Below are 22,608 nucleotides of genomic sequence, written 5' to 3'. Positions count from 1 at the left end.
AGCAGCCAGGCTGCTCCTTTTACCGTCATGGTCAAGCTCACCCCTCCAGAGTCTGGCCGGCAGAGCCCAGGTGGCCTGGCCTCTCTGCTCCTCGCCCAGCACTCCAAGCACACTCGTGCTCCAGGCCTGGTGGCCCGTCCTCTCTCTGCTGGGAAAGCTCACTCCCTAATTTCACTCCCTCTTGTCAAATGTCACCTTGGAGTGGCCTCCTGACCACCCACTTAAAATAACTCACTCATGCCCCCCCAGTGTTGCTTGTTTTTCATAAGGTTCTTAGCACCCCCGACCCACATGGGTGCCTGCCTGCCCCCCAGTGCCTGGTGCGTGGCAGCTGTATGTGAGCATAGTCGGATGAGTGTGTCCCCCCCCACGGCAGGGTGCTCCTGGCTCTCAGGGCAGAGCTGCTCCCTGCTCCTGTCTCCCCAGGAGGCAGTGGGAGCAAAGGATGTGGGTTCTGGGGTTTCTTCAGGTAAGCCCCATTGGCCTGTTACTAAAGTATCCAAAGTAACTCATGTTCATTTTAGAAAACACAAGCGAGCAAAATTCTTAAAGATCGCCCACATCAGCTCCTCACTCAGAAATACTTAGCGTTTTGGTGTATTGCCCATCTCATCCGGTTTTCTGTTCAGCACCTCCAACAGCTACAGCTTTCCAACAAGAAAAGTTAAATGTTAGGTCACCGACTCTGGGCTAGCTCTGGATCCCAGAGCCCGTGATGACGGTTGGACCCCATCCGTCCGCCCAGTCCCACGTCAGGCAGAATAAAGCAGCAGTGCTGTGGGGCCTCTGCAGTTGGGCTGGGAGCCAGCCACTTGGCAGTTAGCGTTTTGTTCTGCCAAGTTTGGCTCCCGTTGGCTCTTTTCCTGGGCAGGCACAGCGCCCTCTATTGTTCACTTTCCCAGGGCAGGCTGGTGCCCGCGATTGGGGTCCTGGTTCTACAAAGGGGATGGGAAGTGGAGGGCCAGCTGCTGACCCAGAGCTCCTGGGACATGTGGCCCTGCCCACCCGAGGTCTTGGCCTGTGCTCAGGGGCTTGGTGACATCTGTGGAAATGAATGGTAATCAGGAAGACAGTTGCCATTTTTTAGAATGCAATGCAGGAACCTGTCAGAAGTATGTGTCACTCTCCTTATCTCTGCAGTTCTGGGAGGAATAAGCTTTTTCTGTGCTGAAGAGAATGGGCTGGAGCCAGGCTGCCGGCTTCCCATCCCGGGTCCTCCACGTACCAGCTGAGCGATGTGGAGCAAGTTACTTATTGTCTCCACGTCACAGTTTACTTATCTGTAAAATGGGGGGTGGTGATGACAACACCTTCCTCACAGAGCTGTCAAGGATTCCTTAAGTTAGAGCGCAGAAAGTGCTCAGAAAACCGCCGGCTCATCCTAAGCCGGGGCTGTGCCGTGGCACGAGGCAGAGGGCCGCAAGCTGCAGGGCTGCGGGACGAAGCCAGCACGGGAGGGTGGGGAGGGAGAGGCAGTGCCCAGTGTGGGTGAGACCTAGGGAGCCGGGAGGCCCAGCCGTGTAAGAAGGGCGAGCCCTGCAAGTCCTAAGCCCTTCCGGACAGGATACCCTTCTCTCCTTTTTCTGGAATTCCCACGGGAAGAGACTGGAGCCAACATAGGAACCACCCCGCCCCTGGCTTCTCCTTTCACTCCCACTCTGCTCCCAGCACCATCCGGCCTTGGAGAAATGAAAAGGAATTCCCTGTCATGGAAAGAGCGGAGGTCCCCCTGAAAAGGCCAAGCTCCGCAACGCAGTCGATGCTCACGGGCTCCGACAGCCGGCCCAGCACCGGGCACCAGGAGGGTGGCGGCGTGAGAGGGCGGCATTTGCTAAAGAAGCTCCCCCACCGCGCAGGTGCCTCCTTTGCCGCCCTCGGACTCGGCGTGGCGCAGCCTTTTGCCGGCTGTTTTGTTCCTGCCTCTGCCCTTGAACTGGAGCCTCAGTTCCCCTGTGCTCTGAGGGTACCCCATAGCCAACGGGGTGTCCTGTCCAAGATGGCTCTGGTTTAGGGCCTCCAACTCTCAGGGAGACACGAATGCCACCAAAGGGGCACGGTCTGCCTCAGGCCAGCACCAAGGGTGGTACCCCCTTCCACCCACGCCTCTAGCACTGCAACTCCAGGCAGCCGGGAAAGACCTCACTGTGGCTTTTTGAAGTCTAAAATGGGAGCAGGGAGCAGGGGTTTGGGATAGGGTGGGGCAGCACAGAAAATACCATGTCCCAGACCAGAGAATTGGGACTAGGGGTTACAGGATAGAAAGTTCTTTGAGTTATAAAAAAGCGGCAGCATCGTCCCAGCATGCCCTCTGCAGCGTACCGCGTGGCCCCGCAGCCTCCTGGGATCGTTGGCGCACACGACCGTGGCCGGTGGCGCCTGGGGGTGGTCCTTCGCCGTGTGGTGGGCCTTACCATCTGCCAGGTTGTGAATGTCTGCTTCGTGGCACTGTTAAATCCACTCAGCCACCCTGAGGTTTATCCATGCAGGAACTGGGGCCCGGAGCCGTCCGCAGTCTGCCCGGGGTGTTGTAGCTGCTCTGTCTCCGTGTCCGACCCTAGAGCGCACGTCTTTACTGACTAGGCTTGTTCTTACCCGCACAGGGGCTTAGGTTGCTCATAGGACGTTTGCCACTGCGTCCCCCTTTGTCGTGTCCTACTAAGAGAGTTTTAGTCTTCACTGCCGAAACCTCGGTGACCTTGGGCAAGCGCTTCTTTTTCCAGGGCATCGGTTCCTCCTGGAGGGCACCTTTCCCTGAGGTGCAGAGACCGCTGCCGAGCAGTGCTCCATTGGGTGTTGTTTGAGGGAACAGCCCTGGCACCCCATGGTTTGGGGACTTGGCACCCCGAGGAAGTGGGCAATCATAGAGACCCAGTCTTCCGTGGCATCAGGAAGGAGCTCCGGGGAAGCAGCAGCAGGGAAGCCACGGTGGCCTGGTGGAGCAGCGTCTCCCACCTGGCCGCGGGGGAGGCCCTGGCCGGCCTCTGCTGCCGCTGCTGCTGGGAGCTTGTCGTCCCTTGGCCGGGCTCCAGAGCCGTCCCAGAGCTGCTCAGCAGCCGCTGCGCCCTGTGGCGCCGTAGATAAGGAGCCGACTGCGGCTGGTCATGGAGGATGACCCAGATTAGATGGCAAGGGCTCCAGGGTGACCTGTCACGGCATGTCCTGCTCCTCCCCGCCCTCCCCTGCTCAGCACTCATCAGCTGGCGTCTTTTGTAGGTGCTGCGCAGAGGGTGGGCACTTGCAGAAGGCAAGAAAAGGATTGCACTCAAAAGCGCAGAGTGCTGTAATCGGTAGCTAAAATGAGGCCTTGGGTGACGTCATTTATCCCCACTTCTCAATATCAAAACTACCTGAGCAGAGCATTTGCCTTTGCGGGGGAGGTGGTGCCTGGGGGGCTCCAGGAGGCCCCCCAGGGGCTGAGAATGTGCCATCTCTGGCTTGGGTGCTGGTAAGAAGGCATTTGCAGAGCAGGACAGTGCCCAAGTGACCCCTTAGGAGCTGTGACCCTTCAAAAGGAAGCTGGAGGCCAAGGGCGCCCGCGGGCCCTCCTCACCGCTGCCTTTCTCTTGCAGCTGAAACTAGAGGACCGCTCAGTGGTGCCCCGGGACGTCGTCCGACACATGCGATCTGCCGTGAGTGCTGCATCCCACCCAGGCCTGTGCCCCGGGCTGCCCCTGTCCCCTGGGGGTGGGGGGCACCTCAGGACCCTCTGCGGCTGGGCCTCCCACCCATGTCCACACCCGCCCAGCCCCGGGTCTGGGTGTAGGCTCTGAGTGGCCGCCGGCCACCCCCTTCCTCTGCCCCCAGGACAGTCAGTGCGGGACGGTGATCGACGTCAACATCGACTGCGCCGTCAAGCTCATCGGCACCAACTGCATCGTCTACCCGGTCAACAGCAAGGACCTCCAGCACATCTGGGTCAGCGCCGCCCGCCCCGCCCCTCCTCCTGCAGCCCCGGCCCCGGGCGGGGGTGCTCATGTGCTGTGCTCCACCCTCTGACCACCCTTTTCTGATGCTTTTTTGTTAAGGGATTTCTTTTTAATAACTTACTTTTAACAAGCTGTTTTAAGTGATTTCAAGCTTACGGCAATGTTGTAAATACTGTACGGAGAATCCCCAGGTCCCCCAACTCCATTTTCTCCCCTCCCCGCTCTGTCTCCCCTCCCTCTCTCTCCAGTCGTTTTTCTGAAGCATTTGAGACCAAGCCTCAGATGCGATGTGATGGCCCCCGGCCCCAGTGTGCTCCCGTGTGAGTTTCCCCCAAACAAGCGCCCTCTTCTGTGTAACCAGCAAGATCCCCTCCACACCAAGAACTCAGCACTTATCTGTGACTGTCCAGTTCACAGGCCCCGTTCAACTCTCCCAACATCCTTTTGTCCCTTGTGGATCCAGGGTTCCTTTTAGGAACACGCCTGGCCTTTAGCTGCCAGCCTTTGAACCCTCTGTCTTTCCCTGCCTTCCGTGTCCTGGACATGGTCACTTCAGTAAGATGACCCTTCTGGTCATGACCAGCCTCAGCCCCACCTCTGGGCTGTTCACTGTGACCCCTGGTCACATGGGTGTCTGCCGGGTTTCTGCACCATAAAGCCACCATTTGCCCCTTTGCTGCTGATTATATTTTGTGGGGCGATAACCCAGGGTTGTCGATACCCTGCTCCCTGGCAGAGCCCCGTCCACCAGCCACAGCCTCCGTGAGCTGTTCCCACTGGGGCCCCCTCATTCCATCCCCGGGTTTTTCCTCACATTCCTCACTTCCTGGTGTGAGGAAGAACTTGCCTTCTTCCCCACTTATTATTCCTTTTTTTAATATCAGTATGGGCTCATGAAATCTGTCACTACCATTGTTTTGTTGCTCACATTATCCCAGACTTGGCCAATAAGAGCATCTTGAAGCTGGCCTCTGCCTTTGTTTTTTTTAAGGTGGTACTGGACATCAAACCCAGGACCTTGCGCATGGGAGGCAGGCGCTCAACCACTAGCTCCATCTGCTCCCCAATGAGAGTGGTTTTTTTCGTTTGTTTTTAGGAGGTACCAGACTGAACCCTGGACCTTTTTTTAAGAAGCAGGCGCTCAACCACTTGAGCTGCATCTGCTCCCCTATGTGTCTTCTTGACAAATCCCCATCACTGAGCACTTCTTTCCTTTCTGTCTCAACAGATGTTTGGGGCTCATCTTGTATTTTCCCATCCCTATCCTTGGAATTGGCCATTTGTCTTAACGAGCCCTAGTTCTTTTCAGAGGAGAGGGTTTAGGAACCCAGGATCTGGATTCTGCCTATGCTAACTGCTGCTAGACCCTTTCAGGACAACCCCAGGAAATAGCCAGCCAGGTGTACATGTCCCCACACATCTAAAACGTCAGCACCGTTCTGCACGTGCACTAGCCTCCAGGACTTCAGCCCGCTGCCCCCAGCTCCAGTTCAGCACTCAGATTCTTTCTCCTCTCCCTTTCCATGTTCATGTGGGCCTTTTCACTGGCAGACTTGAGAAACTTGAACTCTTGTTCTCAATAGGTTCACTTCTTTACTCAAATCACTTTAATTTGTCTGTGTAACCGGTCTCCCAGGTACATAGCTGTCCCCTTTGCACCCCAACTGTGTGGCCCTCCCCTCACCACCAGGCAGTGGGGCTGCCACAGCCTCCCACACACTGGGAAGGCTTAGACCTCTCAGAGCCCCGTAAGTAAGCTATCTAGAGCCTTTCTCTCTGTCTCAGTGGGGTACCAAGGAGTGCCTGCCCTGGGCATGTCCCCGTCAGCCGTCCCTCACTGCCCTGTCCCCTTGGCCCACAGCCCTTCATGTATGGGGACTACATCGCTTACGATTGCTGGCTCGGGAAGGTCTACGACTTGAAAAACCAGATCATCCTCAAGCTGTCCAACGGTGCCAGGTAGACATCTGTGCCAGGTAGCCATGGCTGGGAAGGGTGCCCGTCGGGAGGAGGAGAGGGGTTGTTTTCTCACAGGTCTGGGGTCTGGGATCAGGTGTGGGGGCCCCTCGGGGCCTGACTGTCGAGGCCTGACCATGTGCTGGGCCCCGTCTGCCCTCCCTAATCCTCTGACTCCGTTCCTGGGCTTCCTCTGTCCTGGCCTGGGGAGAGAAGCATTCTGTGTATTAATAGGACCCTCCTGGGGGCTAGTGCTCTGTTTTAGAAGCTTCAGTGGAGATGTTGTGGGTTTAGGGTCTTGTTATGTTAAGAGGGTTGCTGCTTCCCAAGCCAAGAGGCCAAGCTGTTGGTGGAGGAAGACTCACGCCACCTGAGGGCCCCTCTGGCTAACTGCTGTTCGGTACTAATCAGCAAAACACTGTGTCCCTGCTGTCACCCCTCTTCCGAGATGCCAGTCTTGGGCAGTGGAGACCAAGCCTCTGTTCACTGTTTCAGATGCTCCATGAACACGGAAGATGGCGCCAAGCTCTATGATGTCTGCCCCCATGTCAGCGACTCGGTACGTCTGCTCTACCCATAAAGCCCCCCGAGTTCAGGTGCCCCTCTCTTTTCCAGCACTCGGGGCTTTGTGGAAGGAGCACGGCTCAGCAAGTAACTCGTAGCCATCCCAGGCTGAGTGGGGCTTCTGGGCAAAGTGGTTTCCTAGGAAAGGGATGGGTGAGCACCAGGGGTTCTAAAAGTTTGGGTGTAGGCCAAAGAATTAGAACTTGAACTTGTATTTATGTTGTCTTTTTATCTTATCCTTCTCAACCTTGATCCTTCTGTCTTAGAGTGAGTACAGTGTCTTAACTTAGTACAGTGCAGTGTATTAGCACAGTAGGACCTGTATGCAATTTGCAAATAAGTAAGTAGACTTCGGGGGTGTGCAGTGAGTGATCAGACCCACGTTACTCGACCAGCAGCATCGACACCTGCCAGGCTGGTCGAGAGGTTGAAGGAATTGGTCTGCAGGGGCCTGGGTGGTTTGTATGCACATGAAGGTTTGAAAGGTGCTGTCCTGGAGCTTTAGGACTCATGGGGAGTGGGGGCTGGGGATGTGCAGGGATGGGGTGGGGTGGGCCGAGGATAGGCAGGAGCATTCTCATGAGGACGTTCCTTGTGCCCCCATCCCATAGGGCCTCTTCTTTGATGACTCCTACGGCTTCTACCCAGGCCAGGTGCTCATTGGCCCCGCCAAGATCTTCTCCAGTGTCCAGTGGCTGTCAGGAGTCAAGCCTGTGCTCAGCACCAAGAGCAAGTTTCGGGTAGTGGTGGAAGAGGTAGGGCCCTGGGGACAGGGTGCAGTCTTCAGCCTCCATGCCCCAAGCCCAGCCCTGCCCGCCCCCCCCCTCCCCCTGCTGCGAGTGTCCAGCTCTGTCCTTGGCTCTGGGCCCTGTAGATCTGGGAGAGCTTTGAGGGCCCAGGGAACCCAGGCTCTGCTCGCTGGGCCACAGGTCGGCAGGCCCACTGTGGGCCCCCCGACTGGTGCTGAGGAGGTGACGGTGAGGGACAAGAGGAGCGTGCCCTCCTGGGGAGGGGGCCTGGCCAAGGCTCGGGGCAGGAGGCTGTAGTTACAGGGCCTGTTCCAGGTGCGTCAGCCTGAGTGCTGCACCACCACGACCACTTGTGCTCTGCCACCAGGCTCTGGGCAGCTGGTTAGCCAGGTACGTGCAAAGCTGCCTGACCACGGCCCTGTCTCACCCTCCATCCCCAGGTGCAGGTTGTGGAGCTGAAAGTCACATGGATTACCAAGAGTTTCTGTCCAGGGGGCACAGACAGCGTCAGCCCCCCGCCCTCAGTCATCACCCAGGAAAATCTAGGCAGGTGAGTTCTCCAGCACGCAGGTCTCTGGGTCTTGGTGCGTCTCCCCTCAGAAGTCCAGCATGGCCCAGCCCCGCTCCTTCCCTTCCCAGGGTGAAGCGTCTCGGATGCTTTGACCATGCTCAGCGGCAGCTGGGGGAGCGCTGTCTGTATGTCTTCCCAGCCAAGGTAGAGCCGGCCAAGATTGCCTGTGAATGTCCAGAAAAAAACTGCGCCCAGGGGGAGGGCTCTATGGCCAAGAAGGTATGTCCTTGGGGTTGTGAGTCGGTGGGCGTTTAAGGAACTGGCCTTCAGCCAGTTCCACAACCAGGAAGGACAGTCCGTGCTGCCCACTGGGCAGCTCTGATGACGCCTCCTGGTCTCTCAGGAACGAATAGCTGTCATCCACCCAGACCAGGGTGTCGGGGGCCAGCCAGGGTGTCAGCTGCCCCCTGCAGCTCCCCGCTCCCTGCTCCCCCCTTGCAGGTGAAGCGTCTGTTGAAGAAGCAGGTTGTGAGGATCATGTCCTGCTCACCAGACACCCAGTGTTCCAGGGACCATTCCACGGAGGATCCAGACAAGAAAGGGGAAGCCAAAGCCAAGGGCGAACCAGGGTCAGCCAGCCCCGAGGAGACGCCCGAAGATTCTGCCAGCCCGGTGGAGCTGCAGGACGAGGGCCCCGAGGAGCCCCACGAGGCCAGCGAGCAGCTACCCCCCTTCCTGCTGAAGGAAGGCGCCGACGACAGGCTGCACTCGGCAGAGCAGGACGCAGACGACGAGGCTGCCGACGACACGGATGACACCAGCTCGGTGACTTCCTCCGCCAGCTCCACCACCTCCTCTCAGAGCGGCAGTGGCACAGGCCGCAAGAAGAGCATCCCCCTGTCCATCAAGAACCTGAAGAGGAAGCACAAGAGGAAGAAGAATAAGATCGCCCGGGACCTGAAGCCCGGGGACAGGTAGACTCCGCAGGCACCCCTCCCGGCTCAGAGTCCAGCCCTGGGCCAAGGAGAGCCTCCTCCCCTGGGCGCGCACACCTGCACAGTCATGCACACGCGCTCACACACCGGCTGCCGGCCTTGCAGCAGCTCAGGGGTGCCCGTCGAGGCAGCGTGGCGGCGCCTGGAGAGGGCAGGCTGGAGAGGGTGGGGCAGTGGGGTTGGCACCAGGCCTGGCCTTCTGGGACCACATTCACCTGGGCTCTCCCAGACTGGTCCCTTCCCCGAGAACGCAGGCTCCTGAGTTTTCCGCACCTGGCACACTCTCATCCCAAGCCACCCCCCCACCCCACCCTGGTCCATCCTCCTTTGACCCTTGTGGTCTGGGGATTCAAGAGTTCCAGGTGACCCGGCGGGGGGGCAGGGGTGTGGGTGAAGAAGGATGGCCTGCCCTTTCCACCCGGGTGGCGTCCAGCGTGGCCTGACCCACGGGCACCTGCAGGGTGGCCGTGGAGGTGGTGACCACGATGACCTCGGCGGACGTGGCTTGGCAGGATGGCTCTGTGGAACGCAACATCCGCTCCAACGACCTCTTCCCTGTGCACCACCTGGATAACAACGAGTTCTGCCCTGGAGATTTCGTCGTCGACAAGCGAGGTAGTGTCAGGCCCGGAAGGACGAGGGTCTGGCGGAGGGGTGGGCAGGGTGGGAGAGGTGGTTTGACCCAGTGGAGGGTCAGGGCCAAGGCTAAGCTGAGGTCAGGGAGGAGATGCCCCTTTTGAAGGTGTCTCGCTCTTTCAAGCACTGGAGGAAGGCCTCTTCTGGGCTCTTGGCAAGACCCGGTTGTGGGCCCTGCTGTGGTTTGAGGGGTTGGACCGGGGGCTAGCCAGGTCCTCCTTTGCACGCCCCAGCCCAGGGCTGCACAGACCCTGCTGTCTACGGCGTGGTGCAGTCTGGGGACCACACTGGCCGCACCTGCATGGTGAAGTGGTTCAAGCTGCGTCCCAGCGGAGACGACGTGGAGGTGAGTGTGTGCAGCCCCTTCTGTCCTCAGAGTGGGCTGTGGTGGTGAAGGTGTTGGGCTCGGGCTCAGGACTACCCACCCTGTGCCACAGCTGATTGGAGAGGAGGAGGACGTGAGTGTCTACGACATCGCTGACCACCCCGACTTCCGCTTCCGCACGACCGACATTGTCATCCGCATCGGTCACACTGAGGACGGGGCGCCTCACAGGGAGGACGAGGTACAGCCTGCTCTCCTCCCTTAAGTTCGAAGGTTCACGGTCTGCATTGCTGCAGTTGCAGTCCCAGGTGCTGCCACCAGGTGGCTCCAGGAGACAAGACCTGCAGGTCTTCTGGTGCCTCTGGCTGCCCAGATTGCAATCCACCCCAGGGTCACCCCCAGGGCAGCTCTGCCTGGCTCAGAGACCCGCCCGCAGCACCCCGCCTCCCTGCTAGCGTCAGACCGCGGCTGTTTCCTGAACCCCCACTCGCTGAGTCTGCCAGGAACCCTAAATTCCTAGTTAGAAGTGTCACGAAAGTGGTGTAGAACCTTCTAGAAGTGCAGGAGGGCTTGGGGAGGACCCACACAGGGTGGAGATGTTGAAGCCGGGCCTTAAAGAACAGGTAGGAACCTGGAGTGGAGGAGGGGCAGGCACCAGGCAGAGGACGAGTGGGCACAGGACTACGAGGCAGGAAACCCCGTCCTGTAAATGGCAGGTAGCTGGAGAGCTGCACGCTGCAAGCGTGGAGGGCGATTGTGGGGGCGCCTGGCCTGCTGGGTGTGGGGCGTGGACTGGGTGGACAGTGAGCACTGGCGGGTGGGTGCAGGGGCGCCCACGCCCGAGTCATTCGCAGCCCTGGGGCTTGGCCTCACTTCCTGCAGCCCCATCCCGCGCCGCCCACTGCTGGAGCTCCTCCCAGAGGCGTCCTGGCCCTCGGCCCTCCTGGAGAGCTGCACCCTTGACTCTCTCCTGCTTGCTCTGCAGCCGTCGGTGGGCCAGGTGGCCCGCGTGGACGTCAGCAGCAAGGTGGAAGTGGTGTGGGCTGACAACTCCAAGACCATCATCCTGCCCCAGGTGAGCCTGCCCAGGCCCGCACTGCTCGGCCCACAGCTGCGGAGGCCTGTCCCCGCCCCAGGGAATGGAAAGGACCAGCTCAGGCTCTTACTGACTGGAGGGTTCTTGTGGATATTGGCGACCTTGGGCAGGTGTGACCCCAAGGTTGGGGTGAGGGGCTTCATGGGAGCATCTCTGTCCACAGCCCTCCCTTTCATCTGGCCTCACCTGGCAGGTGTGTGGAGGTTTTCACAAACTTCTAGAATCTGCTCAATTCCTTTCTCATTATGCTGAGAAAATGCCAGTTACCTCCTAAAGGAGACATAGCCTTTCCCCTCGTTTCTGGGAAAACTCTAATAAATAAGGAAGAGAAAGGAGAAAAGAGTTGGCCCCAGTTCCAGTCCCTGCTGCCGTGTCCTGAGCAAGAGCCTGCTCCCGGGGCCTCCCTTGGCTGTTTGTTCCAGCTTTCCACCTCCCAGCTCCTGGTGCTGATGCCAGGGCTCTCCCTTTGTCCCTGAGGCTATTCCAGGGCCAGGGAACAGGATGTGACACGGGCCTACTCTCATCCGCACCTCCCCTGGCCCTGGTATGGCCCAAAGGCTGCCCTTGCCTCAGCGCCTGCCGGCCAGAGTCCTGGTGTGGGGAGTCGCGTCTGCCGAGGTTTTCCCTGAACTGGGCTGATGCTGACCCGATGCCCAGCGCAGGAGGCGGACAGGGCTGGCGCCTGCAGTAGGCTCTCCAGGCTGGGGGTGGGGGCAGGTGAAGGGCAGTTTCCAGAGACCTTGGGACCAGCCTGTGCAGAGAGGCTCCAGCTCCAAGGCCCCAAGCCTTGGGAATGGGGCTGCAAGGCCTCAGCTGTGAGGACCAGGGGTCCCCAGAGCCCCCCTCCAGCAGGGCCCCTTCCCAGAGGTGGGTTGGTGGCCTCCCTTTCCAGCACCCCCCCCTGAACAGCCGTGTGCTTCCCTTCTGCATCCCAGCACTTGTATAACATCGAGTCTGAGATTGAGGAGTCAGACTACGACTCAGTGGAAGGCAGCACCAGTGGGGCCTCCTCTGATGAGTGGGAGGATGATAGTGACAGCTGGGAGACGGACACCGGGCTGGTGGAGGATGAACACCCCAAGATAGAGGAGCCCCCAATCCTCCCCGCCGAGCAGCCAGCCGCCCCCGAGGAAGACAAGGGGGTGGTGATCAGTGAGGAGGCGGCGACGGCGGCCATCCAGGGAGCTGTGGCCATGGCTGCCCCCATGGCTGGGCTGATGGAGAAGGCCGGCAAGGATGGGCCCCCGAAGAGCTTCCGGGAACTGAAGGAGGCCATCAAAATTCTGGAGAGCCTGAAGAACATGACAGTGGAGCAGCTCCTGACCGGCTCGCCCACCTCCCCCACAGCAGAACCCGAGAAACCCACGCGGGAGAAGAAATTTCTGGATGACATCAAGAAACTGCAGGAAAACCTCAAGAAGACCCTGGACAACGTGGCCATAGCAGAGGAGGAGAAGATGGAGGCAATGCCTGACATGGAGCGCAAGGAGGACAAGCCCGAGGCACAGCCTCCGGCGAAGGCCGAGTGGCCCAGCGAGACCCCGGTGCTCTGCCAGCAGTGCGGTGGCAAGCCCGGCGTCACCTTCACCAGCGCCAAGGGCGAGGTCTTCTCGGTGCTCGAGTCTGCACCCTGTGAGTGCGCCCCGTAGCAGACCTGGAGGCCAGCGGCCCAGGCCCTCCCACCCGGGGCGGCCCCGGGCTCCCGAGGCCCAGGGAGGTGGGCAGGTTTCCCCACCGCGTGAGCAGGTCTCCCTCCACGCCCACCTGCCCCCAGGGTTCTCTCAGGGCCTCTTCACAGCCTGACTGGCCTTCTCTCCCCGCTCCCCCAGCAAATCACTCTTTTAAGAAAATTGAGTTCCAGCCTCCAGAAGCCAAGAAGTTCTTCAGCACGGTCCGGAAGGAGATGGCGCTGCTGGCTACCTCACTGCCCGATGGCATAATGGTCAAGACTTTCGAGGACCGAATGGCAAGTAGATGGGCGTGGGCTTGGCCTGGGCACGTGCAGGTGGGCCATGGGGCGTCCGGTGCTAAGAGGCTGCCAGCCTTGGGGTCCGGCACCAGCAGGCCTGGAAGGCAACTGAGAGCCTGCTCACCCAGCCTGTGCCAGATGCTGCGACAGAACCCAGGCAGGCGGGGCCGCTGAGGACGCCAGGCCTCGTGGCTCTTTTTCCCTCAGCTCTTTAAAAACCAGTTTTAAATTTTGTAATTATTACCTGACTCCACACTTCTTTTCAAAAAGTTGGACCATTACAGGGAAAGTGAAGTCGCCCTTGCCTCCCCCTCAGTCCCCGCAGGGGTCATGACCACAGGAACTCCGTGGCTCTCCCAGGCCCCTTCTCACCCATCGCCATAGGCATGGGGCCCTTTGTATTATTTGTTTCACATGAGGAGCATGTCGTTGGTAACACCGCTCTGCAGTTTGCTTTTTCACTCAAGGGACGATTTTGAGACGCCTGCGTGTTGACTTGTGTTGCTCTCGTCTGTCCTTCGCACTGCAGGGATTAGCATGCTGTCGTGTGGCCACATGGCATGTCATCCTCCACTCCTCTGTCCAGGCACAGTGCAGCTGGGTCATGTTCACCAGAGGGGTGTGAGCGTGCCCTGGGCCACCCCACAAGCAGGCGGCCGCTCCCCTCATCCCGTTTATTCGTCAGACCTTAGCGGGGCTCGGCCATGGGCCAGGCCGTGTGCTAGATGCTGACCCTGAGTCTGGCTGTGTGCCACCTCTGGCCCTGCCTAGACGAGCAGGCCAAAGGAAAGGAAGGGGCAGGGGCCCGAGAGGGGCAGAGAGGGGCCTGGTGGCGGCCAGGGAGAGCAGGACCGTGGCAGAAGCCGTGGGGCATGCACTTCTCAGGAATTTTAATAGCTCTTTTGGTTTACCGTGCACTGTAGTAAAATTCCTTTTGAAAATTCCAACCTGTCTCAGCTTGGCTGAGGGAAGAAGGGAAGGTATTTTGGGTTCTGTCCTCTTTTGTCCAGCTCTCCCTCAGAGGGAGACGGGCTAGTGCCCGTTGGATGAGCTTGAGAGGGTCCTATGATTCCAGCTAGTGCCTGCCCGCTGCCCGCTGCCCTCGCTGCTTCTCCAGCTCCTAGCTCACCCACACGTGTTGCCCTGGCAAGTGACAGCTCCTGCTTTGATTCTGGGTGTTAGCGGAGAGTCGCCGCGGTGGCCTCCCAGCATTTACCCTCGAGCCCACGTCCTCACTGTTTTCTCTGGTGGTGAGACCACATGCACCCCAACCCTCCCAAAGCAAGTAGAGCATCAAGGGTGGGGTGCCGGGCAGGTGTTTTGAAGAATAAAGGTTTTTAAAGTAATGATTTATGAGGAAAAAAACTGATGTGATAAAAACTAGTTTGGAAAATTCCTTTTATACCAGGGTCGGAAGGTGCCAAACTAGTCTGCGCTTAGCTTCTCTGTTGCCGGCAGTTTCCGGAGACCCAGGGTGCTGCTGCTGCTCCCGCTTGATTGGCACCCTGCCCTGGAAAGGAGCAGAACCAGACACTGGGCAGAAGTGTCGGGGCTTGGCTCCAAGCCTCAGCCTTCCCTTCCTGTCCTCCAGGACCTCTTCTCTGCCCTAATCAAGGGCCCCACTCGGACCCCCTATGAGGATGGCCTCTACCTGTTTGACATCCAGCTCCCCAACATCTACCCAGCCGTGCCCCCCCACTTTTGCTACCTCTCCCAGTGCAGTGGCCGCCTGAACCCCAATCTGTACGACAATGGGAAAGTGTGTGTCAGCCTCCTGGGCACCTGGATTGGCAAGGTGAGCTTGGACCCAGCTGCCCTGTCAGGTGGCGGGGAGCCAGGCACGGGTGGGGCTTGGGTGGAGCCGACCGTGCTGCTGCGTGTTTCAGGGAACAGAGAGGTGGACGAGCAAATCCAGCCTTCTCCAGGTGCTCATCTCTATCCAAGGTACGCCAGGGCCGGGTGAAGGGCAGCGGAGGCCGGGTGGAGGGCAGCGGGCTCAGCCCTGCCCGCGGGGCTTCTCACGCCCCCTGAGGGCGGGCGTCCTCCCCCTGCAGGTCTGATCCTGGTGAACGAGCCGTACTACAACGAGGCCGGCTTCGACAGTGACCGGGGCCTGCAGGAGGGCTACGAGAACAGCCGCTGCTACAACGAGATGGCGCTGATCCGCGTGGTGCAGTCCATGACGCAGCTGGTGCGGCGGCCCCCCGAGGTCTTCGAGCAGGAGATCCGGCAGCACTTCAGCGCCGGCGGCTGGCGGCTGGTGAGCCGCATCGAGTCCTGGCTGGAGACCCACGCCCTGCTGGAGCGGGCCCAGGCGCTGCCCAATGGGCTCCCCAAGGACAGCAGCTCGCCGGAGCCGCCGGCCGGGGCCGAGCTCTCGGACTCCAGCCGAGAAGAACCCGAGGACGGAGGGCTGGCCCCCGGAGAGGCCTCGCAGGGCTCAGACTCGGAGGGCGGCGCCCAGGGCCCGGCCTTGGCCAGCAGGGACCGCACGGACCAGACCTTGGAGGCAGCGCCGGACGCGTCAGCGCCCCCCAGTGTCAAACCAAAGAAGCGGCGAAAGAGCTACCGGAGCTTCTTGCCTGAGAAGAGCGGCTACCCTGACATCGGCTTCCCCCTCTTCCCGCTCTCTAAGGGTTTCATCAAGAGCATCCGGGGTGTGCTGACGCAGTTTCGGGCGGCTCTGGTGGAGGCAGGCATGCCCGAGAGCCCAGAGGACAAGTAGCCGCCAGCCCTGGAAGGAGCCCAGTGGGGGAGGCCAGCTGCTGCCTGTTCACGCCCTCCCCTGGAGTCTCTCCCTTCCCTGCCTCCCCTCCCCCAGAGCAAGCCCCACTGTCCCCATTCCCCCACGTGAGTTTGATGCTGAAGTGCAAGAAGTTTCTTGAAATGCTGCCGTTTCTATTCTGAAGCAATCTTTCAACAGGCGAGTCCCCGTGGCAAAGAAAATCTGGACGGTGTTGCTCATTTTCCTCTTGTCGCCCCAGGCAGGATGTCCCTTGCCGCGTCCACCTCTGCTCAGGTGGGGTTTTCCCCGAGCCTGACACCGCAGCTCTCTCTGGGCCCACGTGCTCCCTCCGCAGATCAGCAGCAGCAAGCGGGCGTGCCTTGCATGAGGTGTGGGTTGCTCCAGCAGTCCCCCGGTCCCTTTCAACCTCTTGGGTTCAGCCGCAGCACCCGTAACCCTGGACCCCCTGCTGCCACCACCAGACTCCTAGTCCCTGGCACCGACACGGTCTTCTTGGCAGTTGGAGCTGCTCTCACCAGCTCCTGGTTCCACGCTAGCCCTCGGGCCTGTTGAACTTGCTCTCTGAGAGAGGCTGGGGCGGCACCCAGGAGGGGTGGTGGCCCTTGCCCACTAACGTAGAGTGGGGACTGGGGAGCTGCTGGCAAAGGAACGGCTGCAGGCACCCTCCCCTTCCTAGCCTAGGTTGGGGCGTGTCAGCTTTACCTGCTTTAGGGCCTCGCCTCTTGGGACCTAAACTAAACGGATGTCATTCCCTGCTCAGCCCTGAGGAGGAGGTGGGGGCAGGAGCCCCAGGGCAGTGCTAGGGCCCCTCCTACTATCAGGTGATGACCCTGGGAGGTCTCTCTTGGGTGGGGCTGAAGCATCCTGTCGGCATCGCTTACAAACTCTGCAAGCTCAGTCTGGGAGCCCGGGAGCAGGGGAGCCCGGGAGCCCGGGCAGCAGGGGCCCCTCCCAGGGGTCTACAGGTTCTCTAAGCTTTTGATAATGTGAAGCTCCAGGTTGAGAGGCTGCCACTGAGCACATCGCAGCTATGTAACTTTTGGTGTATGTATGTAATATTTAAGGTTGAACAAAATAAAATCTCAAAAGCAAAAATCTTAACACTTATAAGAAAGAAAAGAAAAAAAAAAAGCCAAAGCATGATGCGTCTTGTTCGCCTTAAGCTGGCTCCACGGCTGTGCTGCGCCGCCCCCAGCTGGCCGGCAGCAGCTCGGAAGGACGACAGGCCCCGGAGCCCAGTGGGAGCTTGTGAGAGGGACACCTCGAGTGACTGGTGGCTGCGCTTCCAAGTGCGTTGTTCATGTGGAGATGTGAATGCCTATTGCTTAACAATATCTGTATAAAGTGCTGTGATTAAACTTTTTTTACCTGCAATTTTTTTTTCTTGGGTTTGGTTGGCTCATCACAATGTACAAAAAAGACAAGGTGACACCATTAAACCTGCCTCTGCCATTCTCTGAGCTCTGTTGCCTTCTTCTTCTTTGGGGCACCCTCGTGGGAAGCCTCCCCAAACACACCCCTCCCTAGGGGAAGAAAGGGTCGCCCTGAGCAGGTGGGGCCACCGTGGGCAGCGTCCTTCCTCCCACCCAGGCTCCCCAAGCCCCTCCTGCATTTCCAGGTAGAGGACTTCCCTGGGCTGGCCGGCCGGGCCTCGGAGGTCAGCCAGCCTGACTCTGGCCTTTGGCAGGTTTGTGCGCTCTCCCTCACAGATCGGGTTTTGGCAGTGCCTGTCATCCACCAACTCTGGGCAACATCGGCTGAATCTTAACCAGTTAGACCAGTTCAGCCCCTTCGACATTCTGCGAGGAGACAGCCCGCACCTGGCTGTGGGCAGGCGCCGCCCTCCCGGGCTTAGCTGCCCAGTATGGGGGGCTGGCACCTGCCCCTCCCTGCTGCTGCCTTTTTAATGCCTGCCAGGACAGGAGGGGGCAGCAGAGGATGCTGCCTGAGCAGGCCCCAGAACCCTTCCCAAGGGGGTCAACAGGATCCTTAGGGAGCAGCTCCCTGCCGTTTTGATTGCAGAAATCTGTCCCCCCGCTCCTGGCCGATTCCCCCAATGCCCTGCCTTTCCTGCTAGAGGCCACGGGGTACTCCGGCCCGGTTTGTTGAGCTGGCTCTGAGCCTCAAGCCCCCAGGTGTGGAGTGAGGTGGCTGGCCGAGCACTGAGGGGTCTTTGGTCCCCAGGTGGAGTAAGCGTCCCCCACCCCTGCTCTGCTCCTGCGGTCACCTCTAAATTGCCCATTCCCAGGAGCCAGTATCAGGCATGGGCCAACCCAGGGGGCCCGTCGGGCACCGTCAACGTGAACCACTCCACAGCCCGGGCTGGCGTAAAGCCCCACGCCTCCAGGCTGGCCCCAGCAGGCTGGGCATGCCACTTTATTTGGATTTCAGATGCGGTGTGGGCTCCAGAACAAAGGGGCTTCCACGGGCAGCCAGGCTCTTGGCCCAGGGCTGCCGTCTGGCCTCTGGTGGGCAAAGTCTGACCTTCCAAAGCGCAGCCTCCACCCTTCTCCAGAGGAGCACCCCACCCCCACCCCCACCGCGAGCCGTGGGCAGGAAGGAGGGAAGGGCGACCAAGGCACCGCCAGGCCCACAGAGTCAGCCTCTTCCAGGAGCGGCGGCTGCGGAGGCCTCCGGCCGGGGTGGGGGCACCACGCAGCCACTGACCACCCGCAGAAAGCCAGGCTGCACCTGGCCCTGCACGGCCTCGCTGGCCATCACCTCCCCATCCACGGCGAAGGCACCCCTGCCGTCCTTGGGCTCCAGGCGGAAGGCGGCCACAGGCACATAGACCAAGTAGGGGCAGCCGGACTCCATGTGCCTGCCCTTCTCCATGGCCAGGAAGAGGCGCAGCAGCGAGGCCCGAGACACGCCCGCCCGCACGTAGAACAGGTGCATGACGCCGGCCGCGCAGTGGTCCATGGGCACTGCCAACATGTCGCTGCCCAGGTGCGAGTGCAGCAGCAGCAGCACCAGCACGAAGTCCTGGTCGGGCACCACGGTCCAGTGAGGGGGCACCGGCTCCTCCAGAGGCACGAGGTGCGTGTCGACCGGGCCCTGCCCGTCCAGAGCGGGCGAGGGGGGCCCCTGGGAGATGGCCCTGCCCGCAGGGAGGTAGGCCAGTCTGCCCTGATAGGTGCGCAGGGCCACCAGGCGCAGGAGAGTGCCCAGGGTGAAGCGCTTCGCGCCCAGGCAGCGATACTTCTCGCTCTGCAGGTCCACGTCAGCAACGAAGCCCCACGCCAGGCTCAGCATGGAGAAGACGCGCAGCCCCGAGGCCATGCGCAGCGACATCATGTTCATGGGCGCCAGCAGCCGACGGCACAGCAGCAGCGTGCAGTTGGTCAGGAGATCTTCATTGGTCACTTGCTCGTAGCTGCAGGGGAGACAGGGGCCCCTGAGCATCCACCCCCTTCCTCCTGGCGGGTCAGAGCAGGCAAAGTGACATCTGGTCCCCAGGGGCCTGGCTGGAACAGTGACAGATGGAGCCAGGGGGAGCAGCCCGCGCTGTGGTCACGAGGAGAGGGTTGGGAACCTCGGCGGGGAGAAGAGGGAGCCATGGGAGAAAGGCTGGCAGCGGAGCGCCCCCGAGTGAGTGGAATCCGAGGTCCTCTCTGGCCCTGGGCTCTCACCCAGCATAATGGTTCAGTGAAGACGCCAGCGCGTTGCCAGAGCCCGCTGGGAGGCTGCTCAGGGGCTTGTGGATGGCCGTCTCCCAGTCAGGCCTCTCCATGAGCCCGTTCACCACCTGTGGGGGCACCCACAGCCTCAGCCTGGGAAGCTGCAGCGGCGGGGGCTGCCGCATCCCAGAGCCGCCCGCCGCCCCCACCCCGGCACGCCGGGCCCAGCCTGGCCGCGCAGGCCTCACCTCGTGCATCAGCCCGTCCCCAGACATGACCACCAGCGCGTCCCAGCGGCGCAGGTCCTCCTCCCGCACGAGCTCCCGGGCGTGGTTCCGCCGCTCTGCGGGCAGAGGCCGTGGCGGTCAGGGCCGGGCTGCGGGACGGGGGCTTCCCGAGCCCGTGGGCGCGGCCACTCACCCGTGAGCACCAGCGTGAAGGAGACGTCGGCCTCGGCCAGCAGGGGCTGCACGTGGCTCCGGAAGAGCTGCAGGCCCTTGCCCCGGCCGCCCCGCGGGTTCAGCAGCACCAGCACGTGGCAGGGCCGCGGGAGCAGGGCCCCGGCGCCCCGGGGGCCCCCTGCCGGAAACACGGAGACGGCCGCGTCCCCACCCGGCCAGCAGGGGCCGGCGATGACCACAGGGGTGCTGGGGTGCCAAGGTGGTGCCCGAACGCCCGTAACTGACCCCCTAGGGGGCTGGCCCGAGGAAGAGCCTCACCGGGCACCCCGCCCTCGGCTCGCGTCCCCAGCCCCTCGCCGCCGTCCAGCTGACCCCCACCAACCTGGCTCCTTAACGTCATCCCCTGGCTCCCGCCGCCGCGGGGTCCTCGGCGCGGGCGAGGCGCTGCGGGCGGCTCCTGCCTTCCGCTCCTTATCGGTGCTGCCCAGACCCGCGTCACGGTTCTCCCCCTCCCCGCCCCGGGCTGGGGCTGTGGGGGCACCAGCGTCATCCCCTGCGGCCGCCAGATCTGAGGGAGAGGAGACAGCGCTGGAGGGGTCCGGGGCCGCGGCTCCCGCGCACCACGCGTGGGGCGCTGCGAGCTCCTGCACCACCGGCACCCAGTTTTCCGGGAGGTACGGAGCGCCGCGTCGGGTGCCCCCCAGGGCTTCTCCGCGCTGGGCCCGAGCTCCCACCCCCAGTGGCAAAGGATCTCCTCCTGGAGATGAGCCAGGGCCCCGCGCCTCTCCGTCTGACCAGCTGCTCGCGCCGCCGGGGTGGGGGGCGGAGGGGGGGCGAGATCCAGCCGCGTAAAGTCCCCAGAACTTGGGCGGACCTCGCGGGGCTCCGAGTTCCTGGTGAGCGATCCCCGCCTGGGGTCAGTTCGGTCGCCCGCGCCACCCCCCCCCCCCCCGGGGTCGCCCCGCGCGCGGCGCTCACTGGAGCAGCGCCGGGGCCGCGCGGGCCGAGCCGGGGCCAGGACGCCAGCGGCCGTCTGTCCTCGCCCGGGCGCGGAGGGGGCGCGGGGGCCGCGCGCTGCGTGGTCGGGTCTCCCCCGAGCCCCGCGAGGGCGGGCGGCCGGGAGCCAGGAGCGGCGGCGGGGCGGGGGGGGGGGGGGCGCTGCGGGGAGGCGCCGCCGCCCTTCCTCGTCTGGCCGGGGGCGGATCGCACCTAGCCCTGGGATGAGCCCCGCGCCCGGCGTCCGGAGGGAGCGCTGCACTGGCGCTGACCTCCCCGCCGCACTCCCTCCCCCCCGCCGCAAACTTTTCGCTGGACTTCGCCGCCCCGCGCTGCGCTCGGAGGCGCCTGGCCTGGCCCCGCCCCGCGCTCCCGGGTTGGGGGAGCCGGCTCCAGGCGCGGACCCCGCCCGCCTTCCTGCGGGCCCGCGCCCACGGATCCGCCACGCGCAGGGCCAGGCGGGGCGGCGTCCCGGGCCCCCGCAGCCGGGGGGAGGTGGCCGGTAAGCGGACGGCGCCGGGCGGAAGGAGCGGCGGAGGGGGGCGGCGCGCCGCCAGGGCGGCTTCCAGGGCGCGGGGGCGCGGGGCCGAGCGCGTGGCTCGGCGCCCTGCAGGACCCTCGGCAGCCCCGCAGGACCCTCGGCGCCCCCGCAGGACCCTCGGCGGCCCCGCAGGACCCTCGGCCGCACCGCGCCGCCTCCGCGCGCGGGCCCCAGTCCACCTGGAATTCAAGGCCCGGACCCCATCGGTGCCCTTCCCCCGGGCCGGGGCGCCTCGCCCACGGCCTCCCGGGCTCTCTTTCCTCTTCCCCCGCAAATCCGGCGGAGGATTATTTTTAGCTTCCTGCGGCTGCAGCTCGGCTGCGGGGCCACCCGGACCGGGAAGGAGCCGGGCGCGCCGTCCCGGGCGCAGGCGGGACGGAGGGGTCTTGTCGGGAACCTCCAAAGTTTGTCCCTTCACCGGAAGGACACCAGTGAGGCTCACCTGGGCCCAGACACGCCGTCCTTCAGCGGGCGAAGCAGGTCCGCAGCCCCTAAGCCCCAGAGAGGAGCCTGGCGGTGTAGACAACCTTAGGGGGCCGGTCCGGATCAAAGAGCAACGCCTTGGGGCCTGCCCCGCCCCCACCTGCCCGCGGTAAGGTGCGAACGCGCGCGGGAGTCTGCGCCCCAAAAGTGGACGTGCGGAGCAGTGCTGGTGTGCTGCGCAGATCAAGCGCCTGCCCTGCGTGCCTGCGACCAACTCCGGACTTGAACTCTTTTGTGGTTTATTTGCCGAGACCGGAAGAAGAAAGTTGCCAAGCTGGCTTGGGACCCTGACCAGGTGGGGCCAAAGTTAGGAAAAACCTAACGCCCGTGGCCAGGGTGGTCCAGGCCCAGGCAGGACCACCCCGCCCCGCGCCCACCCCGCGCACCCCTCTCATCGCATCACCTCTTAAAGCCGAGAGGAGGCAGGTGCGCCGGGCGGCGCCCTGATCTCGGGACGCCTCCGCGGCATCTTCTCTTCGGGGGGACCCAGGCGCCCGGGCCCCGCTTCCCAACATTGGCACAGCGCGGCGCAGCCTGGGAAGCGCGGGGCCTGCGGGGCGGCTCCGCCCTGCACTACCCCTGGGCAGCCCCCGCTGGGTCCCGAGCGGCTCGGGCGCGTTCCGGGAAGGTGACTCAGCGACGCGCTCGCGGGCCCTCCGGAAAATAAGGGAAGAGGCGAAGCTGCGGGGGCCCGCGCCCGCCCGGTGCTTCCGCGGAGATCGGGTTCCGCCACCCCGGGGGCCCCCGGCCGCGTTCAGCCTCCCCCCCACCCCCCGGCCCCCGGGCCCCGCCACCTCCCAGGAATCTGGCGCGGGCCGAGGAGGGCAGCGCTGCAGCCGCAGCGCCGCGGTCACGCGACGCGGGGACGCGAGCGGCGGCAGGGGGAGGGGGCCAGAGCCCGCCTCTTCCCTCCCCACCCGCCGCCCCCATCCCCAGCGCTTCTCCCCGGAGTGCTGGAGGTCAGGGCTTGGCGCCCCAAAGATTGGGGGTGGGGGGTGGAGAAGGGCAGGTGCCCTCCGAGGTCTCAGCCTGGGGTGGGAAGTGACTGCGGAGAGCCGCCAGGGTGACCTCGTTCTCCACACCCGGGGGGCGGG

At 62.7% G+C, this 22,608-nt stretch overlaps 2 protein-coding genes across 2 annotated transcripts in view; one reads left to right on the top strand and one right to left on the bottom strand.

Annotated features, from left to right (window-relative positions):
* Positions 1 to 16,930, top strand: part of UBE2O (ubiquitin conjugating enzyme E2 O) — a 54,540-nt gene extending 37,610 nt beyond the window's left edge. The window contains exons 2-18 of the mRNA XM_058284780.2: positions 3,570 to 3,629; positions 3,805 to 3,915; positions 5,788 to 5,885; positions 6,378 to 6,441; positions 7,058 to 7,201; positions 7,636 to 7,745; positions 7,835 to 7,985; positions 8,208 to 8,680; positions 9,162 to 9,316; positions 9,571 to 9,683; positions 9,775 to 9,903; positions 10,648 to 10,737; positions 11,694 to 12,390; positions 12,588 to 12,724; positions 14,319 to 14,522; positions 14,614 to 14,671; positions 14,782 to 16,930. Coding sequence (XP_058140763.1) covers positions 3,570 to 3,629; positions 3,805 to 3,915; positions 5,788 to 5,885; positions 6,378 to 6,441; positions 7,058 to 7,201; positions 7,636 to 7,745; positions 7,835 to 7,985; positions 8,208 to 8,680; positions 9,162 to 9,316; positions 9,571 to 9,683; positions 9,775 to 9,903; positions 10,648 to 10,737; positions 11,694 to 12,390; positions 12,588 to 12,724; positions 14,319 to 14,522; positions 14,614 to 14,671; positions 14,782 to 15,452 — 3,465 coding nt within the window. The 3' untranslated portion in view covers positions 15,453 to 16,930. The remainder of the gene's footprint in view (positions 1 to 3,569; positions 3,630 to 3,804; positions 3,916 to 5,787; positions 5,886 to 6,377; positions 6,442 to 7,057; positions 7,202 to 7,635; positions 7,746 to 7,834; positions 7,986 to 8,207; positions 8,681 to 9,161; positions 9,317 to 9,570; positions 9,684 to 9,774; positions 9,904 to 10,647; positions 10,738 to 11,693; positions 12,391 to 12,587; positions 12,725 to 14,318; positions 14,523 to 14,613; positions 14,672 to 14,781) is intronic.
* An 866-nt stretch (positions 16,931 to 17,796) lies between these two features.
* On the bottom strand, positions 17,797 to 22,296 carry SPHK1 (sphingosine kinase 1). Its single transcript, XM_058284781.1, has 6 exons — positions 21,918 to 22,296; positions 19,877 to 20,062; positions 19,514 to 19,672; positions 19,342 to 19,436; positions 19,106 to 19,221; positions 17,797 to 18,849 (listed from the first exon to the last, which is right to left on the bottom strand). The coding sequence occupies exons 1-6, from the start codon at positions 22,027 to 22,029 to the stop codon at positions 18,072 to 18,074; spliced, it is 1,446 nt and encodes a 481-aa protein (XP_058140764.1). The 5' UTR covers positions 22,030 to 22,296; the 3' UTR covers positions 17,797 to 18,071.
* Between the last annotated feature and the right edge of the window lie 312 nt (positions 22,297 to 22,608).

This window comes from Dasypus novemcinctus, chromosome 21 (assembly GCF_030445035.2).
Source record: "Dasypus novemcinctus isolate mDasNov1 chromosome 21, mDasNov1.1.hap2, whole genome shotgun sequence".
NCBI lineage: Eukaryota > Metazoa > Chordata > Mammalia > Cingulata > Dasypodidae > Dasypus > Dasypus novemcinctus.
This window is presented reverse-complemented; position numbering and strand designations above follow the sequence as displayed.